The 22,302-nt window shown below is 39.6% G+C and overlaps 1 protein-coding gene and 1 long non-coding RNA gene across 2 annotated transcripts in view; one reads left to right on the top strand and one right to left on the bottom strand.

The window, feature by feature from the left end:
* The window catches only part of LOC109633393 (uncharacterized), a 32,918-nt gene that overhangs the window by 2,423 nt on the left and 8,193 nt on the right, over nucleotides 1–22,302 (bottom strand). The gene's annotated exons all lie outside the window — the stretch shown is intronic.
* Nucleotides 2,658–5,973, top strand: LOC109633369 (homeobox protein Hox-D9b-like). The gene is made up of 2 exons (XM_020093177.2): nucleotides 2,658–3,505; nucleotides 5,588–5,973. The coding sequence occupies exons 1-2, from the start codon at nucleotides 2,803–2,805 to the stop codon at nucleotides 5,830–5,832; spliced, it is 948 nt and encodes a 315-aa protein (XP_019948736.1). The 5' UTR covers nucleotides 2,658–2,802; the 3' UTR covers nucleotides 5,833–5,973.

Here is a 22,302-nt window from a genome sequence, read left to right as displayed (position 1 = left end):
TTAAAGCGATTTTTAGGTGTAACTGTGTAATATCCTCACCAGCAGAGGCACGAGGGGAGACAGTGGCAGTACAGGAAGTATAATGTAGTATTAATTGTGGTATTGACAGTAGCAGTAATTGTGGACAAATACTGTAAATAATAATATTGAATAAATTGATTTATATAGACACTAATTAAGATGCCAAAATAGAGAAGAGCAAAGAAAAAAAAGAAAAAAAAATAAATATAAATAATCATACAATAATTAATCAAAGGTAAGTAGCATCAGCAATCAGTATCAGTAATATATAGTAATGTCATAGTAAAAGTAATGGCAGGAATAGTAGTATCACCATAAAGTGTACATGTTTTCATAAAGAACAGTAGCAGGCCTTTATAGTAAAGTCATCGTAAAGGTAATGGCAGTAACAGTAGTGCAAGTATTCATAGGAACAGTAATATATATATATATTTGTGTGTGTGTATTAGTACAGGTAGTGGCAGTAACAGTAGTATTAATATAAAGAATATATGTATTCATACAGAAAGTAACAGTGACACTCCACCAATTGCTTTTGTGAATGTTCATCTGTAAAACGAGTTGGCATCAGCTCGGGGGTGCACCACAGCAGCCGCTGCCAGCATCCTTCCATTACTTCTTTTAGTCTGTCATATAAATTTATATGGCAGCAGCCTGCATGACTTTCACACAGCACACAGGATTCTTATAACTCCTCCAGTGCCAGAGCAGCCATGGTGACAGCGCCACCTACAGGCAGCAGACTTCACTCACTCACTCACTCACTGACTCGTGAGTCTCTGCTGGCCCTGAATCTCTAAAGGTCCAGTTAGATTAAATCATAGGCGCTGATTCATGTGTTTATTCACTGTGTCACTAAAACCAGTTGCCAGGAGTTTTACTAACTTGATAATGTGCTAAATAAAAAGGCATCACAGTGTCTTGAATACAGGCTGAAACAAACCAGTGCTCCTCTGGGCCGACAGACCAGACATTCAAGTTCTGCTGAAACGTGGCCGTGCAGGAGACGTCATTTTATATGATTGTATTTATTATGAGGACAGTGTACAGCATCGAACATGAATGTTGCTGTTGGATGCAGTTGGTCCCCACAGGCCCCTCGTAGGCCACAATTAAAACACACACAGACAAAAGATATTTAAAAGCAAGATATTGAAAAAATTGTGCGACATCTTATTGGGTAAGTAATATATGTGTGTACACAGGATGGATGTGTATGTGAGATTCTTATGCAGAGAAAAGGTGGCTGGAATATGTTGAATGGGGAGAGCAGCCATGCAGTTTAATGGCCACATGTACAGTATAAATAATAGTGATCTGAAGAGTGGGTGGAGTTTTCCAGTCTGTGCAAATTTACAAAGCAATGCACATTTTCCCAGTAAGTCAGAGCAGCACTGAATACAATGCTTTGTGAGGATACTTGAGACTACATTGAAAATCGTTTTTCTTTTACTAAAGTAAATTAAGCTTTAAGGATTCAAATACTGATTCAAATTACTCGACGAGAAGGAGAATAGGCTGAGCTATGGATTACATGTATACATGTCACACAACATGGACATTTGCTGTGTTGCAGCAGCAGAGAGAACAGTCATCAGGATAGAAATAAGTCAACATGTAAAATAAATATCAGGAAATATAAATATAGAAGAAAATACAGTTTACGGGACTGAATGAGGATTTAATGCGAAAATTCTTCAAGTGCAAAGTAATGGAGTGAAAATAGCTGCCTCAGAGATGTGGTTGAATAAAAGTATGAAATGGAAATACTCAAGTAAAAGAAGTATTTCAGTTTGAAACTGGAAATATATGATCTCCAAGTTTACTCACGCAGCCAGCAGATGGCGCTACGAGTGCACAAGAGACAGAGATCAAGGTCTATGTTAGAAGGTTCAGACAGAAAGAGTTCACTTTCAAATAACATGGGGAAATTGTACCTATAGATAAATATGATTTAGATAAATATGATATAGATAAATATCGACTTTCACAGCGATGGTCTCAACAACAAAACCCATCACAAGACAAAAACACTGTGAGGCCTAAAATCAATTTTACCTGCACAAGCAGCCAAGAGGGATTTGATCTAGTTTTCTAAACACACGATAAATCAACTAACAGACACAATAAATACATATCATGGCAGTTTAACCGAAGAAAAACCTGAACCGGTCCACCTACAGAAATAAAACTGGCGCCAGACACTGAGATTTGGGGCACAAACAGGTTTTCCTTTGCAGCTACACAATATTGTGATTGTGAGATGCCAGACAGAGGTGTAGGTCTGTGTGTGTAGGTCTGTGTGTGTAGGTCTGTGTGTGTGTGTCACTAAAGACAAACACAATATGAGCTATTCATTTAACAGGCCTGCTCAGAAAGTGGTTTGGCTCAAGCAAAGATTCTCCACTCTCCTCCCAGCCCGTGCGTAAAAGGATCCCTGCTACTTTTTATTCCGCTTGTAAAACGGTGCGTCAAGAACACACTTTTAAAAACATGCGTATATAATAAATAAATATATATATGGTACATCCATCTGGCAGCAGTCTATGGGCCTTACTATCACATTTCTGGAGACAAAAGAATGATTTGATTTATTTCCCATACCGGGTAAATACAGTCTAACCATGTGGTGCGCAGTGTAACCAATGAGCAGCCGAGGAGAAGGTAAGGGCAGAAAAAAAATTACTACCATTTTAGGGGAGGATGTAAGCCACTATACCAGCCCATCTAACGTTTTACAGTCGCACTTAAGTGTCTTTTTATTGAAATAATAAAATAAACATGTCGCTAACGAATTATTATTCCATGATGGGGCTCCAGAGCGAGGAGCCGTACGGTGCACATTTCATCCCGGGGAGCTTGCAGGGTTCGACGGCCGGCTGCGCCAAGTCAGCCCGGGGAGCCGAGGAGGAGGAGGGGACCCCCGGCTCACACATTCCGGATTTTTCCCATTTTTCCAACAAACCAACGAGTTTAAATGGCTTCTCCCCCTGGACGAACACCTCCACGTCCTCCTCGTCCCCTTCGCCGCAGCTGCAGTCCGCGCCCGGCGCCTCCATCCCGGGTCTGTTCCACCCGCATCACCTCCTGAGCCACCACCACGCGTACTACGGCCCGCAGACGCAGAGCCACGCCGAGCAGCTCGCGTCCTCGGCGGCGTCGGAGAGCAGGTTCGTGCGCTGCTGGGAGGGTGCGACTCCTAGCAGCTCGGACGCGGCGCTGTCACAGTCTCCGGCCGCTTTCCCCGGGTGCCTGCCCGGTCAGGGTGACCTGTCCACCCCGAGCTCCAGGTACGAGGCGGTCAAACCCGAGAACTCGCCTCCTCCGCCGCCACCGCCGACGCACGACAGCCCAGGGGACTCCAGCTTTGCCAGCACGGCCGAGGTGGTGCTGGAGCGGCTCGGCACCGTGGAGGAGCTGGGGAGGAAAGCCGAGCCCAAGAAGGAGGAGGAGGAGAGGAAGACCCAGCAGCAGCTTAACCCGGGTAAAGACCGATACAGGACAGGGTACCAAATGTTTATTATAGCGCCTGAGAAGTGGCATTACATAGGTGTGTGTGAGTGTGTGTGAGCGTGTGTGTGTGTGTTAGAGAGAGAATGCGGCCTAAGTAAGTGTGTGTGACTTTTATAGCCCTATAAATGTCTTGTAAACTGTAAAATATAAAACTTTATTGTCCATTAAAATAATTAAGGTGCTATTGCTGTTATTAAGCAATTTGTCACTATAGTGAAAACGCAGGTAGACTCGCTCTGCATCCCTCTCATCACATTTGTGCAGGAAGTCAAGTGGCGAGTGAAACTATTTTCTTTCTCCTGCAATTAATACTCGAAGTTTATGTTTTCCCCCAAATATAGTCAAAGTGCAAAGTTGTTCTATTGAAAAATACTTGAAAAATGAATTAAAGAGACTGAATCGTTCCAAAGTTCCACAGAGTAAAGTTCATCCTCAAACAACTGGAACATGTATTATAGGTGTGTATTATAATATTATAATTTAAATCTACAAAATTATTTAGAACATTTTAATTATAAGAAACAAAATAGCAGACACCACTTGCTTACAACAATAATAATATAATTGAATAATTTTACTTTTTTCCAAAAGGCATTTATACATTGATAGAAATATTCATGCATTTATATATATATATATATATATATATATTTATTTTCTTCTTGCATGACACAGTTTTCTCCTGTAAATGTAAGCTCTCAGTTTATTGTTAAAATGTGCAACTTATATTCACTTTTTGCTTTAAAAATTAAGTTTGATGTATTTCAAGTGTGATTTGAAAACATCCACAATACAATAACAATTCGTCTAGAGAAGTTTTTCTTATCCTGAACTTCACTTCTTAATATAATAATAAATAATGGGCTCCGGGTTTATTATTTAAATTTGCAACAGAGGAAAATTCACTTTTTTGTGTCAGAAATTAGGTTTTAATACATTTTGAATTTAATAACAGAGATCTACGCACGTTAACTGAGGCCTTGAGCCTCTTTCCCCTCCTGATGTCTGTATAATAAATGAATAATGAGTAAATGTCAGCTGGGGTTGGCTCCACCTCAGCCCCTCCACCCTGAAGTGTGTGAGTGGTGTGTAGATGGCGACCAAACCAAGTATATATACTTGTTGCTGTCTTGCTTGGCTTGTCTCGTCTTCACTGTAATTTCACAGCACTCTGTGGCTGCTTAGCTCGTTTTTTAAGTGGCCAATAAAACACTATGCATCAGTGAAAAGGTCCAGATATCCCTCCCCAACTGCAGCTTAATAATTCTGCAAAATGAGGCTCAGTCTGGCTGTTTATCAACACACATCGAGACGAGTTTATTGGGTGTCCTCTGCTGTATTTACTGCTGCTTACAGCGTCTTTCCAAAAACATCTTAGCCTTAAAAAAGTTAGAAACCACAAATATAATTTCACGTTATGTTAAATTACTGAAATGAAGGAAAACTACTCTGTTGCCGTTTTAGTTTCAGCAAGGGAGCGATATATTTACTTTTAAAAAGAGTATATGTTGTGTTTTAAGCATGTGGTGGTATTTTCTAATGAGCCAAACGTTGCAGGCTCATAAACTTGGTGTATTTTCTCTAGATTTTATGTCAGTCTTTGAACTATTTCTCACACACACACACACACACACACACACACACACACACACACACACACACACACACACACACACACACACACACACACACACACACACACATACACACACACACACACACACACACACAAATCCAAGCCTTATCAGTCCCAGATTCTCACACACATACACACAAGTACGCAAAAGTACACACACCCAAACAAACCTAAGTATGTCAGACCAATGAGCAACAAGGATATTTGTATATTAAGCTAAATGAAAGTATAGATTCTAGATTTTGTGTGTAGACTACTGCAAAGAATAAATTATACTATATGTTACAATATGCACAGTGTACTATGGAGACACACACACACACACACACACACACACAAGGCCTACAGGAAGTGATCACACTGCATGTGTGTAGTTTGCGTGACCATCTTTGCCACCCTGTCTCTTCCCCCCTGCAGAAAACCCATCAGCCAGCTGGATCCACGCTAAGTCGACCCGGAAGAAGCGGTGTCCCTACACCAAACACCAGACCCTGGAGCTGGAGAAGGAGTTCCTCTACAACATGTACCTGACCAGGGACCGGCGCCTGGAGGTGGCGGGACTCTTAAATCTAACAGAGAGACAGGTCAAAATCTGGTTCCAGAACAGACGGATGAAGATGAAGAAGCTGATGATCCGGGAGAGGAGGAGCATAAATGAATGATGGATTGAGAGGGGAAGGCCGGGGTCGTTTTTTTCCTTCTTCTCTTCTTTTTTTCTCCATGATAGGCGAGGAGGTGTTGAGGTTGTAGCTGATAAAAGACAACGCTCTGCTCCAAGATGCCCTTTAAACTGGCACGATTAGCCGCTACAGAGGATTATTGTGGGGCTGCCTTGGAGAATTGCCGTGGAAACTCTGTCGGGAAGACCGAGATGTGTTGTAACACTTAAAAAAAAAAAAAAAAACTAAAAAAAAACATTACTCCCATCAGCGTCTGTTGACCTTTTCATGTTGTAGAATTCTTCCAAACGCATGTTACAAAAACGAAGACAGTCAATCAACCTGGGACTGTTGTAAATAACGCCGCAGAATAAAAAGCTAACATTTACACAGAGATCCATAAATTGAACGAAAAAAACCCACTCGTTTGATATCAAAGACTTCTCCCATTTTAGAACACATCTGTTTGTGATAAGGTTGTATATCTCACATGTTCTAACTGGAAATACTTGACACACACTTGAGTTCACATAAATTGTCTGTACTGTCGGCCAAAATAAGAATCGCATTTTATGATTTAATGCTAAAACTATCGTCCTCATAAAAGCAGCTTTTAGTGTGCCAGACAAGACAGTGCTGCCATCAAAGATAAATGAGTGGTCTTATGACGGAGCACCTGCATTTGTATTGTCTCCGAAAGGTAGCGGCAGAGCGTTTATATGGAATTACAACAAAATATTGGTAAAACAAAGAGGAGCCGGACATTTTATGACAAATTAATGGTCCTAAAAAGGACAAGAAAGTTGATGGGTTTCAGTTGTAAACAGGAATATAAACAATTGTGCTGATCTGTTTGCTTGGTTTAATGTTTCAGGACCATGAGACACAAATGATGTTCTTCAGTCTCATTGTTTCCAGTGCCATTCAAAACAAAAATGCAAGTTTCCCCGTGTTAAATATCTGAAAAGAGCCAATACCTTTTATTCCAATTCATCACATGTGAAACGCTGCCTCACGTGTGATTAACCACATGTGCCTGAATGTGACATTTTCCCATTTGTAATGGTCTTCCACATGTGATGAACACGTTTCAGAGGTGATGAATCCACTGAGGGCTCCTTCGTGAGGGACAGAAACCAAAGTTGTGACAGGAGAAGTGTCAAAAATGGAAAATATGAAGACGTGCAGCTTCAAGCAAGAGTTCAGTTATTGATTCTGGACATTTTCTCTGTGCAAACTATTGATCATAGACACAACGACGTGGTGAGATGCTGCAGTGACTCCACATCGGCTCCATTAACCAACACTGCATTTAAATTATCTATTTTCCTTCCACATTGTCATTTCCTGCCCCGGGCGGAAACAAACACATTATCATAGCTGCACAACATGAGGCGCTTATTGCAGTTTGCATTTATAACCTTCATGTGGAAGATTAGCATCAACCAAACATTTATTCTGGACCTGAACAGTAAAAATGAACCATTAGTATCGGAGTCCTACAAGCTTCTGATCCAAGAGACGTGTTACAACCAACCCTGGTCTCCCCCAAAAACAAGTCATCGAAATGGACTTTCATCGTTTTGTGCGTGAAAACAAAATAAGCCTCCTTCCTTGTTGCTGTTTTTATAAATTGTGCATGTATTCAGTCCTACGGGCGTATTTGTTGTTATTGTTGGTGTTGTCGTTGTTGTCAGTGTTGCTATATGTGTACGTGTTTTTACCGTGGGTCTCATATGCAGATATGGTCATGCCCATATTCCTCTCTCTCTCTACACACACACACACACACACACACGCAAACACACACACACACACACACACACACACGAGCACGCAAACACACACACACACACACACACCAGTCATGGCTAAGCTATGTTGTGACAGCAGTGTGATGGTTAATTTACCTCCTGTAAGAATAAACAGCTCCAATCCCTGTTTGACGAGGACTGTACCAACAGTAACCGACGCACAAACCCTCCTCCTCCTCATCAGAATGTAAAGTATCACGACATCACTTGAAACCATCACATTGAAGGTATTTTAGTGCCCCCCCCCCCCCCCTCAGTCTTCTTTTTCACAAGGATGAGTTGGACTCACAAACACCACTTTGTCTCTGGGGGCTATGTTAGCCTGCCTGTGCAGTCGGGATGTGATGAAACGAGGCCTTCATCTGCTCATGTGGGTTTAAGATGCATCATGGTGACTTTTTTTAATGAAATAAAAGATGGAGGACATCATCGTTGGTAATCACAGGTCCTGTGTGTTGTTTCTTTTTGCTTCGAAGCAGAATATTGATTTGATTTATATCTTTAAAGTGACTTTTCTATGAATATTAGCAGTTTAGTTACCGACAACAGTTTAAAACCTGTAACTGCAAATGAGAATTTAAAGTGGAGTCAGATTTTGCTTCACAGTAAAAGTATGGATGATAAATATAAACATATTTTGCTTGGTTGGAATTCTATAATCTCATAAAATTGTTATTTATATTCTTCCATTAGGATACATGGTTTTATTGAATGGAGGGGGAAAAAATGCTATCACGGTACTGCAGCAGGATTATGAACCTACTGACAATAATAAAATGTGTTTTATTCCCACATCTCTAACGACGTGAAGCTGCAGGAGGAAAAGAAGTAAACACGAGAAGCAGCATATGTCGTGTTTTTGTTCGTTTCACCGGATTATGGCTCAACAATGGGATTTACTATGTGTTTTATTGTGACGTCAAGGTGTTTGGCTGTTCTCAGGTATATGCATAGTGTGTGTAGTTTGTGTGCAGTGTGTGTGTGTGTGTGTGTCAGTCCGCAGAGAGACATTTCTGACTCGTTGTTTTGTCAAAGTCAGTGCAGAGCCTCGTAGCTTCCCTCATTTATTGCGGCCATATAACGCGCATAGCGCTCATCCTGCAGGGTCATAAAGCAACAGCATGCATTTGGAGAATAAACGTGACTTTCCCCCCCCAACACACACACACACACACACTCTGTCTCCCTCTCTCTCACACACAGACACACACACACACAGAGAGAGGTACCATAAAGTAATTTAGCCCAGACAGTCATCCTGACGAGGCTGTATGGTTTTATTGGACGCTCTTTCCTTCCTCCGAGGCTCAACTGTCCCTAAATGTTAAAGTCATTGTCTGAGACCAGACAGCGCGCACAGGAAATTTCATTACTCGGGGAATTAAAACGTAAAACAAAGGATTTTATGCCTAAAAAGCGCCTGAGTGTGGGTGTGTTGTTTAATTGTCGTTGCTAAAAAAAAAAAAAAAATCCCATTTCAGACGTGGAGAGTCGCGGCGATCACTGACACAGGCCTTGTTTTTATTTATATACATTTGTAAATCCAGATGATCTCTTTTACTATGTAGATAATTTAACAATTTAACTTTAACAATCGTCTCACACCAAAAAATAAGAAACGCAGTAATATACAACAGCCTGAATAAAACCAAATAATCAGAAACAGTTCATTTGTAAATGAAAAGCTCCTCATGTCCAAATTATAAAATGACAGAGCTCACATTAAATACGCAAAGGGCGAGTTACTTCTGTCATCCTGCTGTAATGACAGAGCACTGATAACACACACGTTGTGTGGTAGAATCAAGCATTTGCGTTAAAAGGTCAAAGAGATACTAGAGAAAAATATCATATATATAAGAAACTAATATAATAACCTCAGAATAACAAAATCAAACATCAGTGGAACGACACGGCTTCACTCCGAGCGCACGAATTAATACATGAAGCAGAAATAACACAACAATACAAGAGAACAGGCGAAATAAGAAATTAGTTTTGCAAAATTGAAAAGTTTACCTTTGTAAAAAACATAACAACCGGAGGGATAAAATCCTGATTAAATGTAAAACACGTAAGAAAATGAAAGACACGACCGCGTGAACAGACAAGCGAATAGTTCTTGTGCTAAATAGAAAAAAAGAAGCAATGTTCAAATTGTTTTCCTTTGTGTAGTAAAATGTTCTTCCTGATAGAATATTTGCTGTGAGATAAAATGCACAACGACAAGTTAGAGAAATGTCCAGTGAATCTACATGGACGGAGGTATTTCATGTTGCAGGATCAAATCAGTTTGATGGGAGCAGCTAAAACATTTCCAGATAATTGTGTCAGTAAATATTACAATCCCAGAAAATATCAGGTATTTTTTATTTATATGTTTCCAAGCGACTAAATTAAAGTGGAATCTGCAATAAAAAAAGATGAGGTTTAATGGTTTTATCTTTTATTTTACCAACAAGCTGATTTTTCTAATGTAGTTTTATTGTGGTGACTCCTCTGGATCTGGACTTTCAAAGATTGTAAAAAGATTTAAAAAGAAAACAAAAGTACAAGAACCACACAGAGCAGTGATGTTTGTATGTGTAGTGAAAGACTCTGTCCGCTGGGTGGAAGTGTTTTATTATATTCTATATATAATTGTGGATTTTTTATAACTTTAGACTCCAGTGATTGAACTTCATAACCTGGTTTTTCAAAACATGTTAAAAACACACAGTGACGTGATGATCTACAGCCATCACAGAAATATGAAGTTGTTTTCTGAAGCAGTGTTGGAAAGTGGGATAAAAGTTGTTTATTGTGAATTTCTTTTATATTCACGACATTAATGTAGAAACTAGTCTCGTGCCTGTAGATGTAGATAACATTTCAAAGTAGAAAATAACTGTGCTGTCATGTTAAAGGCTTCAAAGCTGAACTCCCTTCTTTTCTTTTCTGTTTTTTTTTTAAAGATAGATATATTTTTATTTATTTAAAGGGGGATATTCATTAAAATATGTGATAGAAATCTTACTATTTGAATCTAATCTTGCAGAAAAATTTAAACGTAAAAAGAGTAGAATAAAAAAAAGCATCATCTGGGACCATTACCGCAGTAGGAGGAGTGAGTGATGCTACTTCCGCTTTCTCTTTCCTCTCCACAATAAAACTCCATACCTTCAGGTCTCTGCAGTCACCTTGACCTGAAATCTACGAGCCCAGAGATCACACTGAAACAAGTCCGAACACAGAAATGTCAGCTGTGGCTCGAGGGGACTCTGGTATCTATAGATATTTATTTTATTTAGAGGAATTTGTTTTTAAATCAAAATCAGAGAGAATCTCTTCTAAGTTTTGTTAAATAATAAAATCACCCCCACTCCTTATCACCAATGATTTAATATGAAACAGGCAATTACTGTTATTTTAAACAATGTAGGTATTAAATTGATAATATAATCATAATAATGTTTTATAATGTAAAGATAAAAAAACTATTTCAGTGATAGTAGTTAAAATATATTATGATAAGGGACTAAAATGCAATACAAACCAAATACAGATAAATCCAATCTAAAGTGATGAAAGAATATGTTTTAAGGAAGAATTTAAAACATGTCACTGACTCAGCTGGTCTGATCTCCTCTGGAAGGTCGTTCCACAGCCTCGGGGCCATGACTACAAACGCTCAGGCCCCTTTAGTTTCCAGTGGGGCCTCTGGAGCAGATTAAAGACCTTCCTGCTCTGCCCGAGGAGCTCAGACTATGCACTGGATCATATGATCCTGAGGGGTCATAAACGTAACTGGGAGAAAAGCCTTAAAAGAAATCAGCAAGATCTTAAAATGAATTCTAAAGCAGGATTGATTAGTTCAGATCTCTGCGGTTCTGGGTAAAAAGCCTGGAAATTGGGTTTTGCACAGTTTGGAGTCAATTAGAGGAGCTAGACTTCTGGCTAAGAGAAGAAATACACCGTAAATAAGTATAACAACATTATATAAAGGCAAACCACATTTCATTAACTCATATCTGTAATTATTACTATTTCCTGTGCTGTGCTCTGAACTGTAAGGAACAGTGGAGACGGTTGTTTTTCAGGTAACACTGCCATCTTCTGTCACAGTCATGTAGCTCTGCTGCACAAATACACGATTCAGAATAAAAGCAGCTGCAGGAAACAGAAAGCTGGCATTTTTACATCTGACTGACTGAATGCTCTCTGGTTTTATGTTTCATTTTCCACGATACGTTGGGAAAGAACATTTGAAAAGCTGACTGGACATAACAGACCACTTCAAGTTTAAAGAAAAGATGAATACTCAGATTCAAATGATCCTTGAACAATCACAAGTTGTTGACCTGTAGAAATCTCATTTTCTGAGCATTATAATTATTATATTATTATTATTATCATGTTACTAGTTGATTTGCAAATAAACTCATAAGATTTTTATATTTATTGAACCAAGTCTGGAAATACGAACGTTAAAAACAAATTAAACCAATATAGCATATATATATTTACTGCTGCCATTTACACACGAATGTAATAAAAAATTAAGCTGAGTATTATGTGTCCTGCTGAGAGGAAAAAAATAGGGTTTTGGATTAAACTTTTGTGTATGTGAATAATAAAGGACTTTTCTTAAAAAGGACCACAACACAAACATTACACTACTTTTAATTATTATATATGTGATTATCATGTATTATCACTATGACTTAAAAACGATGGAAAATACAAGAGATCTGTTGACAAACCAGTGTTTTATTTGTGTTGCTGCTATTTGCTGCCACATTGCACAGAATGACCACTGGGGGAAGACAGAGGAGATAAAGTCATAATGAAGATAAAGAAAAACAAGATAGAATTAGTTTTATTATTCCTCCAACAATCCTTCTAACAGATGATTATAGAGAAATAAATTAAGTATAATTAAATGGATGTATCAATACTGTATTTTTTTAGAACAATGGATGATAAAAGCTTGTCCCAACATTATATTTCATAGAAAATCTCTTTCTCGTGGCCTTATAATAATTATTATTCAGGAAATGTTCAGAAATCAGACGGACTCTGATCATATCTCAGTGTTTCCACTGGTCTGTGAATCTCTGCTGTTGTTGTATAAAATGTACATTTAAGAAAAGGAAACGAAACCTGGATCCTTCAAGGCTTCGTTTCTCTTCACATCAACTCGTATTGGAACTCGTGTGATGTTGAGGCCTGTATCTGTCTGGTTATTTACTTAATATTGTCTCCGTTTAGTGGGAGGAGGATTAGATTGTTATGTCGGTGAAGGTCGTGCAAGATTTTCAAAGCTAAATATGAGACACAAATAATATTTCATTCATTTTGTTGCAGTTGAAATAAATGTTGGAATCGGTGATTTTTAGCGTCGACAAAACATCAGACACGAACCAAACATGCTCCAATAAGGCCTTCAGGAAACAAGTGTGTGTGTGTGTGTGTGTGTGTGTGTGTGTGTGTGTGTGTGTGTGTGTGTGTGTTTATTTATTTGGAAATACAGCTTTCTCTCTTTAGTGCAGCTGCTATAAATCCCCTTTCATGGCTGTGCGCGTGCTCTCTCTCTCTTTGACGCACACGCACACGCACGACTATTGTTTTTTTACGAGCCTGCACGAGCCTCCATTGGCCGCTGACGGTCATGTGTGCGCGTGCGGCGCATACCCTCACGGGCAGCCTCACCTCGCGCGCTCTCGGTGGCACAGAACGGCTCGTGCAGACTCCCGCGCGCCTCCATGCACGGTAAACAAATTCTCTCTTTACCTTCATCTCATTTATCTCTTGATGCCAGATTTACCCGAACGAAAAAAAAAAAAAAAAAAGCATTTATATAAGATTCATTCGTTTCAGATTTGAATGTTGGAACGAAGGCTGCAGAGTAAATGTACGTTGTTTGCGCATCTTATGTATAAAGTAACGTTTGTTAACGACGGACGACGAAAAAGGTGACGTAAGTGGGGCACAGAAAGAGGGGAAAGCGTGAGCTACGTAGATTTCTCTTGCGCGCCCTCTCCTATATTTCCAGGCCTCCTCTGGGATCTGTGTGCGCGCATCTGCGTTGATTTCGTATTTATCTTTTCTTTCGTTTCTTATTGTGTTCCGTCAGGAAGCTGCGGAGGAAGATGGAGTCCAGCTCACTGCTCATATCAGGTAAAGACACTTTGACATCTGAACTGCGACTTAACGTGGTGTCCAATCACCGGCTGCAGCACATGCATGTGTTGTTAATGCTCGTGGGTCCATAGGATTTAATTTCTAGCTTGAATAATAGATGAGTTTAACATCTAAGTCTATGGAGGGTTTTTAACTGTGTGGTGCTCTGTCTGCAGAATGAGGATGTGTAATTTTAATGGTGCATCACTGTGTCTGCAGTAGCACCAGATATGTTTTTTTCCTCCTGCAGATTCAGGAGTGAACATCAATCTTGCATGTTTGTAAATGTAAAAAGAAGAAGAAGAAATCAGGGAAAGTTTGGTTTTCATGGGTCTCGTGTTAAGAGGATTTGATTCATTTCCAAATGCTGCAAACAAGCACAAGGCTGCTGTCAGTGTTGCAGGGACACACAAGGGGGAGCAGCATTATTCTTTCTTCTGCAATAAGACAAGTTGTGTTTGGTCCCTGATAGAGAAAACACATCTGTGTCAATGCATAAACCAATAGAACATGAATTAAACAGAATCAAACCAACATAAAGAGAATATTATTGTTTTATATTAAGCTGATGTCAGGACTGTTTCTTTGCCCTGAGCCTTAAGCTGTATATTTTTTAAATGCACTTAAATTTGGCTGCTTCCATAGACGTGCAGGTGTTTCATCCGCAAATTTAAAAAAAAAGCTTTATTTGTGTCTCTTCAGCTGAAACTCAAACAACATCAGCTTCCTTTTTTTTCCCGTGTCAGTATCTGGATAATGTTTCCTCTGGTAGACAAACAGAAAATATCCTCATTTCACATTTTAACCTTTAAGCTTTTAGAGGTCTGCGTAAAAGACATTTCTCCTCCACTTAAACATACTTGGACAGATGGACAGAAAGAGACAGAAGGAATCCTCTCCTCCATGTTTTTGTTTTCTTTGACGTCCCCTTGTTTTATGAGGGCAGCCTGAGTGTCAGAGAGACAAAGAGGCTGAAACAGTATTTTATCCCCTTTTTTTTTTTTTTTTTTTGAATTTTCACATTTCTTTCTTTTTATTTCTCCTTCCCAAGAGAGCAGCAGGCGGGGTGTGAGAGACAAAGACAGTATTTCACTGGTGCTGCTCAGCTGAACTCAGCTGGCACTCAGTATTTACAACCTACTGCAATGCGGCAGGGAATATATATGTGTGTGTGTGTGTGTGTGTGTGTGAGAGAGGGGGGGGGGGGACAAAGAGACAAAAGGAGATAGGGAAGACAGTGGAGCAGGGAATGAGACAAACATTGAATTAAAGCCTGAGAGACAGACTGGACAGATAAAAACACACGTCTCTCTCTGTCTCCGCAGGATGCTGCAGAGACCTGACATTCAGCAGGACATGTCTGAAGACGAAAGCAACCTGCAGGTTTGTCCCCAGAGATTCATTTCAAACATCACTCTGCTATGATGACAGAAAAGCCACAAAATAAAACACTGTAGACTTGAAGAATATATAATGTGGGATGATTTCTGTTATCAAGGCCTTTCTGTCATGATGCAACATTTTCATCTGATCATTTTTCAGTTTGATAATTTTATTTTACAAAAAGCGGGAAGCTATTATCAGATACTAAAAAAACAAAAAAAAGAGAAATACACGGTTAATGAAAAGCTGCATGTTTGACATCTTATCAAAAATGATTTGATTCGGTAATAACGACTAATGTTCCATCATCCCCACCAGTTCTCTATTGGATTTAACAAATACAAGAAAAAAGAAAAACTATGTGATCAAATTATCACGATCAAGATCATTTTGTGGCTTTAAATTTGAAGTGAAGCTTTGGTTTAACTATTTTATTCCATTCAAATGGTTTCAATCAAAGAGTGCAATGGATATTATGAACCACCAGGGGGTGGTGTCACTTAGGTAACACATTGCGGTGCACTGCAGATGTTAGACGGTTTGAATAACAAATGAGCTCCATCAGAGCAGCACAGTTCGAATAGAAACGAAATTAAAACGATTTAAAGATTCAATTCTTATTTTTTAAACAAAATTACGGAGAAAATGGTTTAACAGCAATAATATAACAAATAACTGAAATATTTAACTCTCATCATATCGATATTTGTAGAAAATTACCACTAATGAGGATTGATCACCATCATCAAAATCAGAAAAGTCACATTTTAAAATGAGACAGTACAGCCGCTTCTCTGCCTCTTGGTGCAGTTCTGTTGTGCATCGTGTGAACACCAGGCGGCGCTAAAGCCTCAAGGATGACTGTGAACAACAGCATCCTGCTGCTGAATCTACTTCACCCTCGCGTCATGGCCCAAACCTCCCTCCACCCTCTGCCTCATTCAGCCTGGAGGTCAGGAGTAAAACTCTGTTCTCCCAGTTACCCTGAACACAGCCACTGTATCCCTCCTCTGTCCCGGGATATCAGTTATTTCAGGTCACAGCAGCTAGGAGGCGCTAGTGGGCAGGACGCCAACCAGCCATAAATTATGCGTTTAAGTGGATTGTGGTTTAAAAAAGCAGGAGAGACAATTTGTTAATTAAAAGACGAAAAACTAACGCTTTAAATTTTTACATTTTGAACACCAAGTACAAATATCAGTTATATAAACTATTCATTTGCCTTCATTGAGTTGAACTACAAACTGTTTCAAGTGTTATTTATTAATTCTATTATTTTCTTATTGTTAGACCATAAGCACATTTTTTAATTAGTTACCATTCATCATTAGGAATATTTAAGAAATACACATTTTGGTTTAATACGTTGTTTTGACACTTGAATGTCCACAACAGCCGCAGAGCTGCTAAAGCAAGCAAAGCGGTGTCCAGTTTGACACACACACACACACACACACACACACACACACACACACACACACACACACACACACACACACACACACACACACACACACACAGTCTGTTTTCACAGAGCCCGTTTATGGTTTTATTGCTCCCTCATTTACGGAAATCAAAGCAGGAAACAAATGTTCCAAACAGCATTCCAGAAACATCCGGAAAAATGAAGAGCAGCCTTTAGTCTCAGCTTGTCTGGGTGGAAAGTAGCGTGGTGAAGCCCACACGGGGTCCGAGCAGGGCGACAGAGATCACTGGCCCCCTTTTTACGCACGAAAAGTACAGGCCCTTCGCTTTTACGCACAGGTTTTTCTCCGTTAAACCCAAATAAAAACATGCTCCCCTTCATCATTACAGCAACCGAAAGATCAGAGAAGGTCAATATTTAGATTTTCAAACCCAAAAAACACATTAAAACAGTCAAACTCTAGCACAAATAGAAGCTAAAATAAAAGTGAAAAAAGGAAAAATGGGTTGCATTCATTCAAAGTGCTCCAAATGGCCACAACAACAATCTCCAACGGCTCAAAACGCAGAGATTAAAGGGTGTGTGTGTGTGTGTGTATGTTTTTCTGTGGCGCCATTATCGAATAAAGTGGCTCTTGGTGCAGGACCTAATAATTTATGAACCCGCGTGGGAGCAGAGAGGGAGAAAAAAAAACCGAGCACGTGACGGTAATAAAGTGTGTTTTATTGCCGGCGGTTTGACAAGCCCCAAAATATAACTCAGAGAGAATAGCCGACAGGCGGCCAGATGGGATTGGTAGCCGATATTTGTCCCAAATCAACAGAATGCTCTTTGTGTGGCTGAGGGAAACCACGGAGACGCTCCCGATAATCACACTCAATCCGCTCTGACCGGATTTTACAGTAACGAACGAGCGTGTTTTAACGCGAGATCAGAGCAGAACAAGTAAGTGGGTCTTGTTTTCATATTTGGCACAGATATGAAGTTATTCGTGTAAAAGGGGGCAGGGGGGGTGCACACGCGGACGGGCAGAGGTGTGTGTGTGTGTGTGTGTGTTGGGGGGGAGTGTTCCCGAAATTAAAACGGTGGTCCTGGGACCCCTCTAGGGCCCTGCGGTGGAGAGAGTCCAGAGATCCACCTGTAGTCAAATCTATAATCCAATTATTAATAATAAGACGAGAGATCTGAGGGCTCTTACACAGACAATCTTTTTTTACAACTCATCAGGTTCAGTGACTCTCAAAGTTCGGATTTCCTGAAATTCAAGGATCCTTTGGGGGTAAAACTTCTGTCTCACTGCAGATTTGAGGTTTTCTTGCTGTCGCTGCTCTTTATATTTTTCATTTGAAATATTTTAATAGTTAAATAAAAAAATCTTAAAAAATGCTTTTAGACATAAAAACTAATCTTGTTCTCGTCAAATTTTAGGCTCCTAAAAATATCTTGATTTCATTTGTTCTAGGTTAAAGGACATTTTTTCTCAACCTGGATTGATGGTTGTAGGCTCTATATTGTATTATCATTGTGCTCGTGTTCTAATATTGAAGTGAATGTGTCTGAATTCACCTCACAGAAAAGTGGTTGATATCAAAATCACTTCATTATGATTCTGTTTGTTTGGATTTTACTTTTCAGGTTTAAAAGCGTCGTAGTTTTCATGCAGTAAACCTCCAACATGAAACAGTAAATGTACATATGTGTGTGTGAATATATACACACATATATATATATATATATATATATATGCAGCATATGTAGCTACAGAAGATCCTTTAGTTTCTGAGGCGTCTTTTTATTATTAAATTTATTCCAGATGTTGTGGATTATCAGGCTGATGTGAAATGATTTTAAAATATAAGACTTCTTATAGATCTGTTGTCATTTATATATATATATATATATATATTTCTATGGTCTATAATAATAACTAGAATTATAACTTTGGTCAGGCGTTAAACGCATTTAGTCCGCATGTCTGCAGGTTTTCACTTTAACAGCTTCAGCAGTAAAACGTGAGATTAGATTCAGGGTGATCTCTTATTCTGGAACGTGGATAGTGTGGATGCGCAAACAAAGTCAGTTTATCAGGAGTTATGTATCTCACAGGATCTCTCAGCATCCCTCAGCTTCACCTCGCTCCTCTCAGGCTCATAAACAGACTTCGGAACAACGTCCGGACAGTTTATGACGAGGAGAAAGTTTTTATTACAGTCGCAGCTGGACGCCCCTCTTATATAACTACACACAATCACATTCATCTTTGCAACAACTCCACACTAATTACACGAAGGGTTGTGGCACAGTTTGATGCACAGATCTGACAAGTTGCTGCTGCAGATATCGAAACAGAAGCTTTCACTCACCGCAGCTTGTAGTTTGGGCTTTTACGCACAAACCACAGATAATAGCACCGAAGGCTGCAGCTAATGAGATTTAATTTCATTATGATGGGATACAAACCCCACGTTTTTAAGTCAAGTCTATAGTCAAAGCTTAATTATTGGCTACGACGTGTGTAAAACAACCACAGTGCTGAATTAATAGAGTTACAATACGAAACTTAAACAATATAAAAATATAAATAAGAGAGAATAAACAAAAAGTGATAAAACATTAAAATAACATTTGGAGATTAAAATATTGCATTGACTTTTCAGACTAATACCTTTATAACTGTAGTAACTACTTCTGCTTTAGTCACTTAAACTTAAGAAGGATTTATATGTGTATTAAATATTTGTAAAGCTTGAAAAATATTAATGATAAAACTATGTCGTCCAAACTTTGTCACAGTTACATACAGGAGGGGATGTTTTTGGACTGTTCACCAAATCACAGTGCAATATTTCTATTCTTATTTTTTGAATTAGGAGTCTGCAGAAACAAAAACCAAATGAATATCATTAGTTGTAATTTTGCCAATTTAACCTACATATTTTTATTTTACCAATATTATATTATACATATGTATAATCGAAATTCACCTGTAATTATAGTATGTGTCACGTTATTTCATTATATTCTTGCAGAGCCAATAAATCGATCTAATGCCTATAAATAAAATGTCCAAATATCTAAAGTGCAGTTACTATATACACGTATTTAAAATCCAACTCAGTTCCGTCTGCGATTCATTTTGTTCCATTTAAAAACAGCCCTCATCATAATGTACAGTCTGAATCCACGCGTTCACACCGCACCGGTCAGTGCGGGACGGTGCAGGCGGGTTCCCATGCGGGGCTGGAGGTCGCAGTTAATGTCTAAACCGGGTTAAAGCTGCTCTCAGCTCGGCTTTGACCCGGCACAGGGCCGGGGGCGGAGGGGTGAGCCGGCGGTCAGCCTGTCTAAGATGAAAAAGTGAAACGACCCCGAGAAAGAAAAGCCACGTTTGAATGGCCTTATATCACAACCCGGCGCGAGGAGGAGAGGACGTCATCAGGGCGGTTATAACAATGTTGGTGAAGATGCTCGAACATTATTTTTAAGAGAATAAAATAACGTGTCCGGGTTCCACAGAAAGACGTGTTCGATTCATGTCTGCAAAACGTTGTTAGTGGAGGGATATCAGTCCTCAAACGACTGTGACGTTAATCAATACTCAGCCAATAATTGATAATTGAAATAGGAGACATGGAGAGCGAGGAGGAGAAGCTGCAGCAGAACACATAAAATCCTAATCTGAGATGATTATAATCGGACATTAACTCAACACTTTAACCCTTTAATCTTTTTGCCTTTGCACAACAATAATCTGAGCAGAGGGAGCGACCGGCGGAACAATGGGCCCCGCGACTCCCGCAGTCCGCGTGAACTCTGCGTGGTCCCCAGCCCGGGCCCCTGCGTGGCCCTGTCCAGCTCCAGGACTAATGAAACGGTGAACCAGCGGTCAACGCTTCTGATTGACCCTGCAGCGACCTGACGGCAGCTAGGCTACATTCTTAAAGAAGAATGCTCTTTCAAAAAAAAAAAAAAAGAAGCCCAAGCATCACTCCGTTGTTATTGTTGTTGTTGCCTCTAAAAGTTCAGAGCAGCCCCATTCAGAAGGTGTGAGCTTAATGACTCCAGGTTTCAAACCCTTTTAGCAGAAGACTCTGGGCTGGAACAATAGTGAAAAATGAAAGTTTTAGGTCAAAGTCCTTTTTTTCCCTCACTGGAGGCCTGGATTAATAGTTTTGGAGTGAATGAGATTTCTGACTACATCTGCAGGAAGGTGCTCCGAACACTGCACATTCATTATTCAACCACATCAGTGTCAATTGTTAAAAATCAATTATTTAAAAATGCTTTCTCCAGCACAACAGCTCCCCATTCTCTGCTCCTCTTCTCCTTCTTCTTCTCCCTCCATGCAACTCAAGCCTTTTTAAGGCTCCAGCAACAAATGGTTCGGAGCTGAGTCTTCACCAGCCTCTCTGCTCAAATGGCCATGGGAATTTAGTAAAATGTAAACAGCACAGGGCGATTGCTGCAGGGCAAGAGAGGACAGCGAAAATATCTTTGCAATCTGGATCGTTTATAGTAAAAATACACATGCACACACCAGTTATTTGTGTATGTGTGTGATGCATGGTTAAATATGAGAATGGAGAAAGCAGCGGATAATGTTCAGTAGAGCCTGAACATTGATGAATAGAGGATGGGAATCAATACATTATATATCTTAACCCTTCATTTAATACGCATCCAGGCAAAACTAACTTACAAAGAGACAATAACAACGACTGTATTGACATCACTGCCTGATTATTACTTGGATGTTGCCTGTGGCGACTCCACTGGCGGCAGATGTGGAGTTACGGACGTCTACAGGAGCTGTGGAGCATCAGAAATGCACTTCGGCAGGGAAATTTAGATTCAGCCTCAGGGCCACGATCGTCTGAGCCCCGCGACGCTCACTTTAGTCCAGGCCAAGTTCAGAAATCACCATTACCCACAATTAACATACAGGTCAGGCACTGCGGCTGGTATGTTTACCAGCAACTTTGGCAGGTTGTCATTAGGGAGCCCTGCTCTGTCCACATGGAGCCACGTGAATGTGGGAAAGAGCTGCATTTACAAACTGCCGTGGCCTGTGACACTTTTTACACGTTTAAAATAACAAAACATAAAAGGTTGGGGGGTTTTTTTGCCTCACAAATGGGAACATCTGTAACTGTGTTCACATTTAACTGATAATTCAGGTTTGTCTTCCATCTCATACACTTGAGAACTCTAATGTAATCAAATATAACATCTAATCAGTGAAATCTACCTCAACAAAGATTCAAATGTTCAATTTCAAATAAACAGTTTACTTTTGAGGTTACAATTTGCAGCGATGTGGAACTGGACTGAACTACAGTGATAGTTTGCGAGATAAAATAAGAAGAAACGCAATTCAAGAACGGCACAACAGCGCATATCTTCGCCAACAGTCCCGTAAAAGTTCAATTAAGCGGCAAAAAATTGTACAAACTCAGAAATCTGCGCAGAAAAATGGTGAAAATGTTAAAAAAAGCTCCAACCTCACAATGTTAAAGAAATAAACAGATTCCTGGATCCGTCCCTTTGTTTGGATTCATGTCCAAATGTTTCTCTTTCTTGGGTCATGTCCAATCTAATTGCCCAATTTTCGTAGAAATCCATTTAGTAGTTTTTATCTAATCCTGCTGACGAATCAAACCACTAACAAACACATGGACGTAAACACAT

This window comes from Paralichthys olivaceus, chromosome 14, assembly GCF_024713975.1.
Source record: "Paralichthys olivaceus isolate ysfri-2021 chromosome 14, ASM2471397v2, whole genome shotgun sequence".
NCBI classification, from domain to species: Eukaryota; Metazoa; Chordata; class Actinopteri; order Pleuronectiformes; family Paralichthyidae; genus Paralichthys; species Paralichthys olivaceus.
Note: the sequence above shows the minus strand (reverse complement) of the source record. Positions and strands in the feature narration are given on the sequence as shown.

What these genes read in the sequence shown, in the direction of transcription:
- LOC109633369 (XM_020093177.2), top strand. Translation starts at nt 2,803, where the DNA reads ATGTCGCTAACGAATTATTATTCCATGATGGGGCTCCAGAGCGAGGAG. An exon ending in CCAGCAGCAGCTTAACCCGG is followed by an intron (nt 3,506 to 5,587) that starts GTAAAGACCGAT and finishes TCCCCCCTGCAG; the next exon opens with AAAACCCATCAGCCAGCTGG.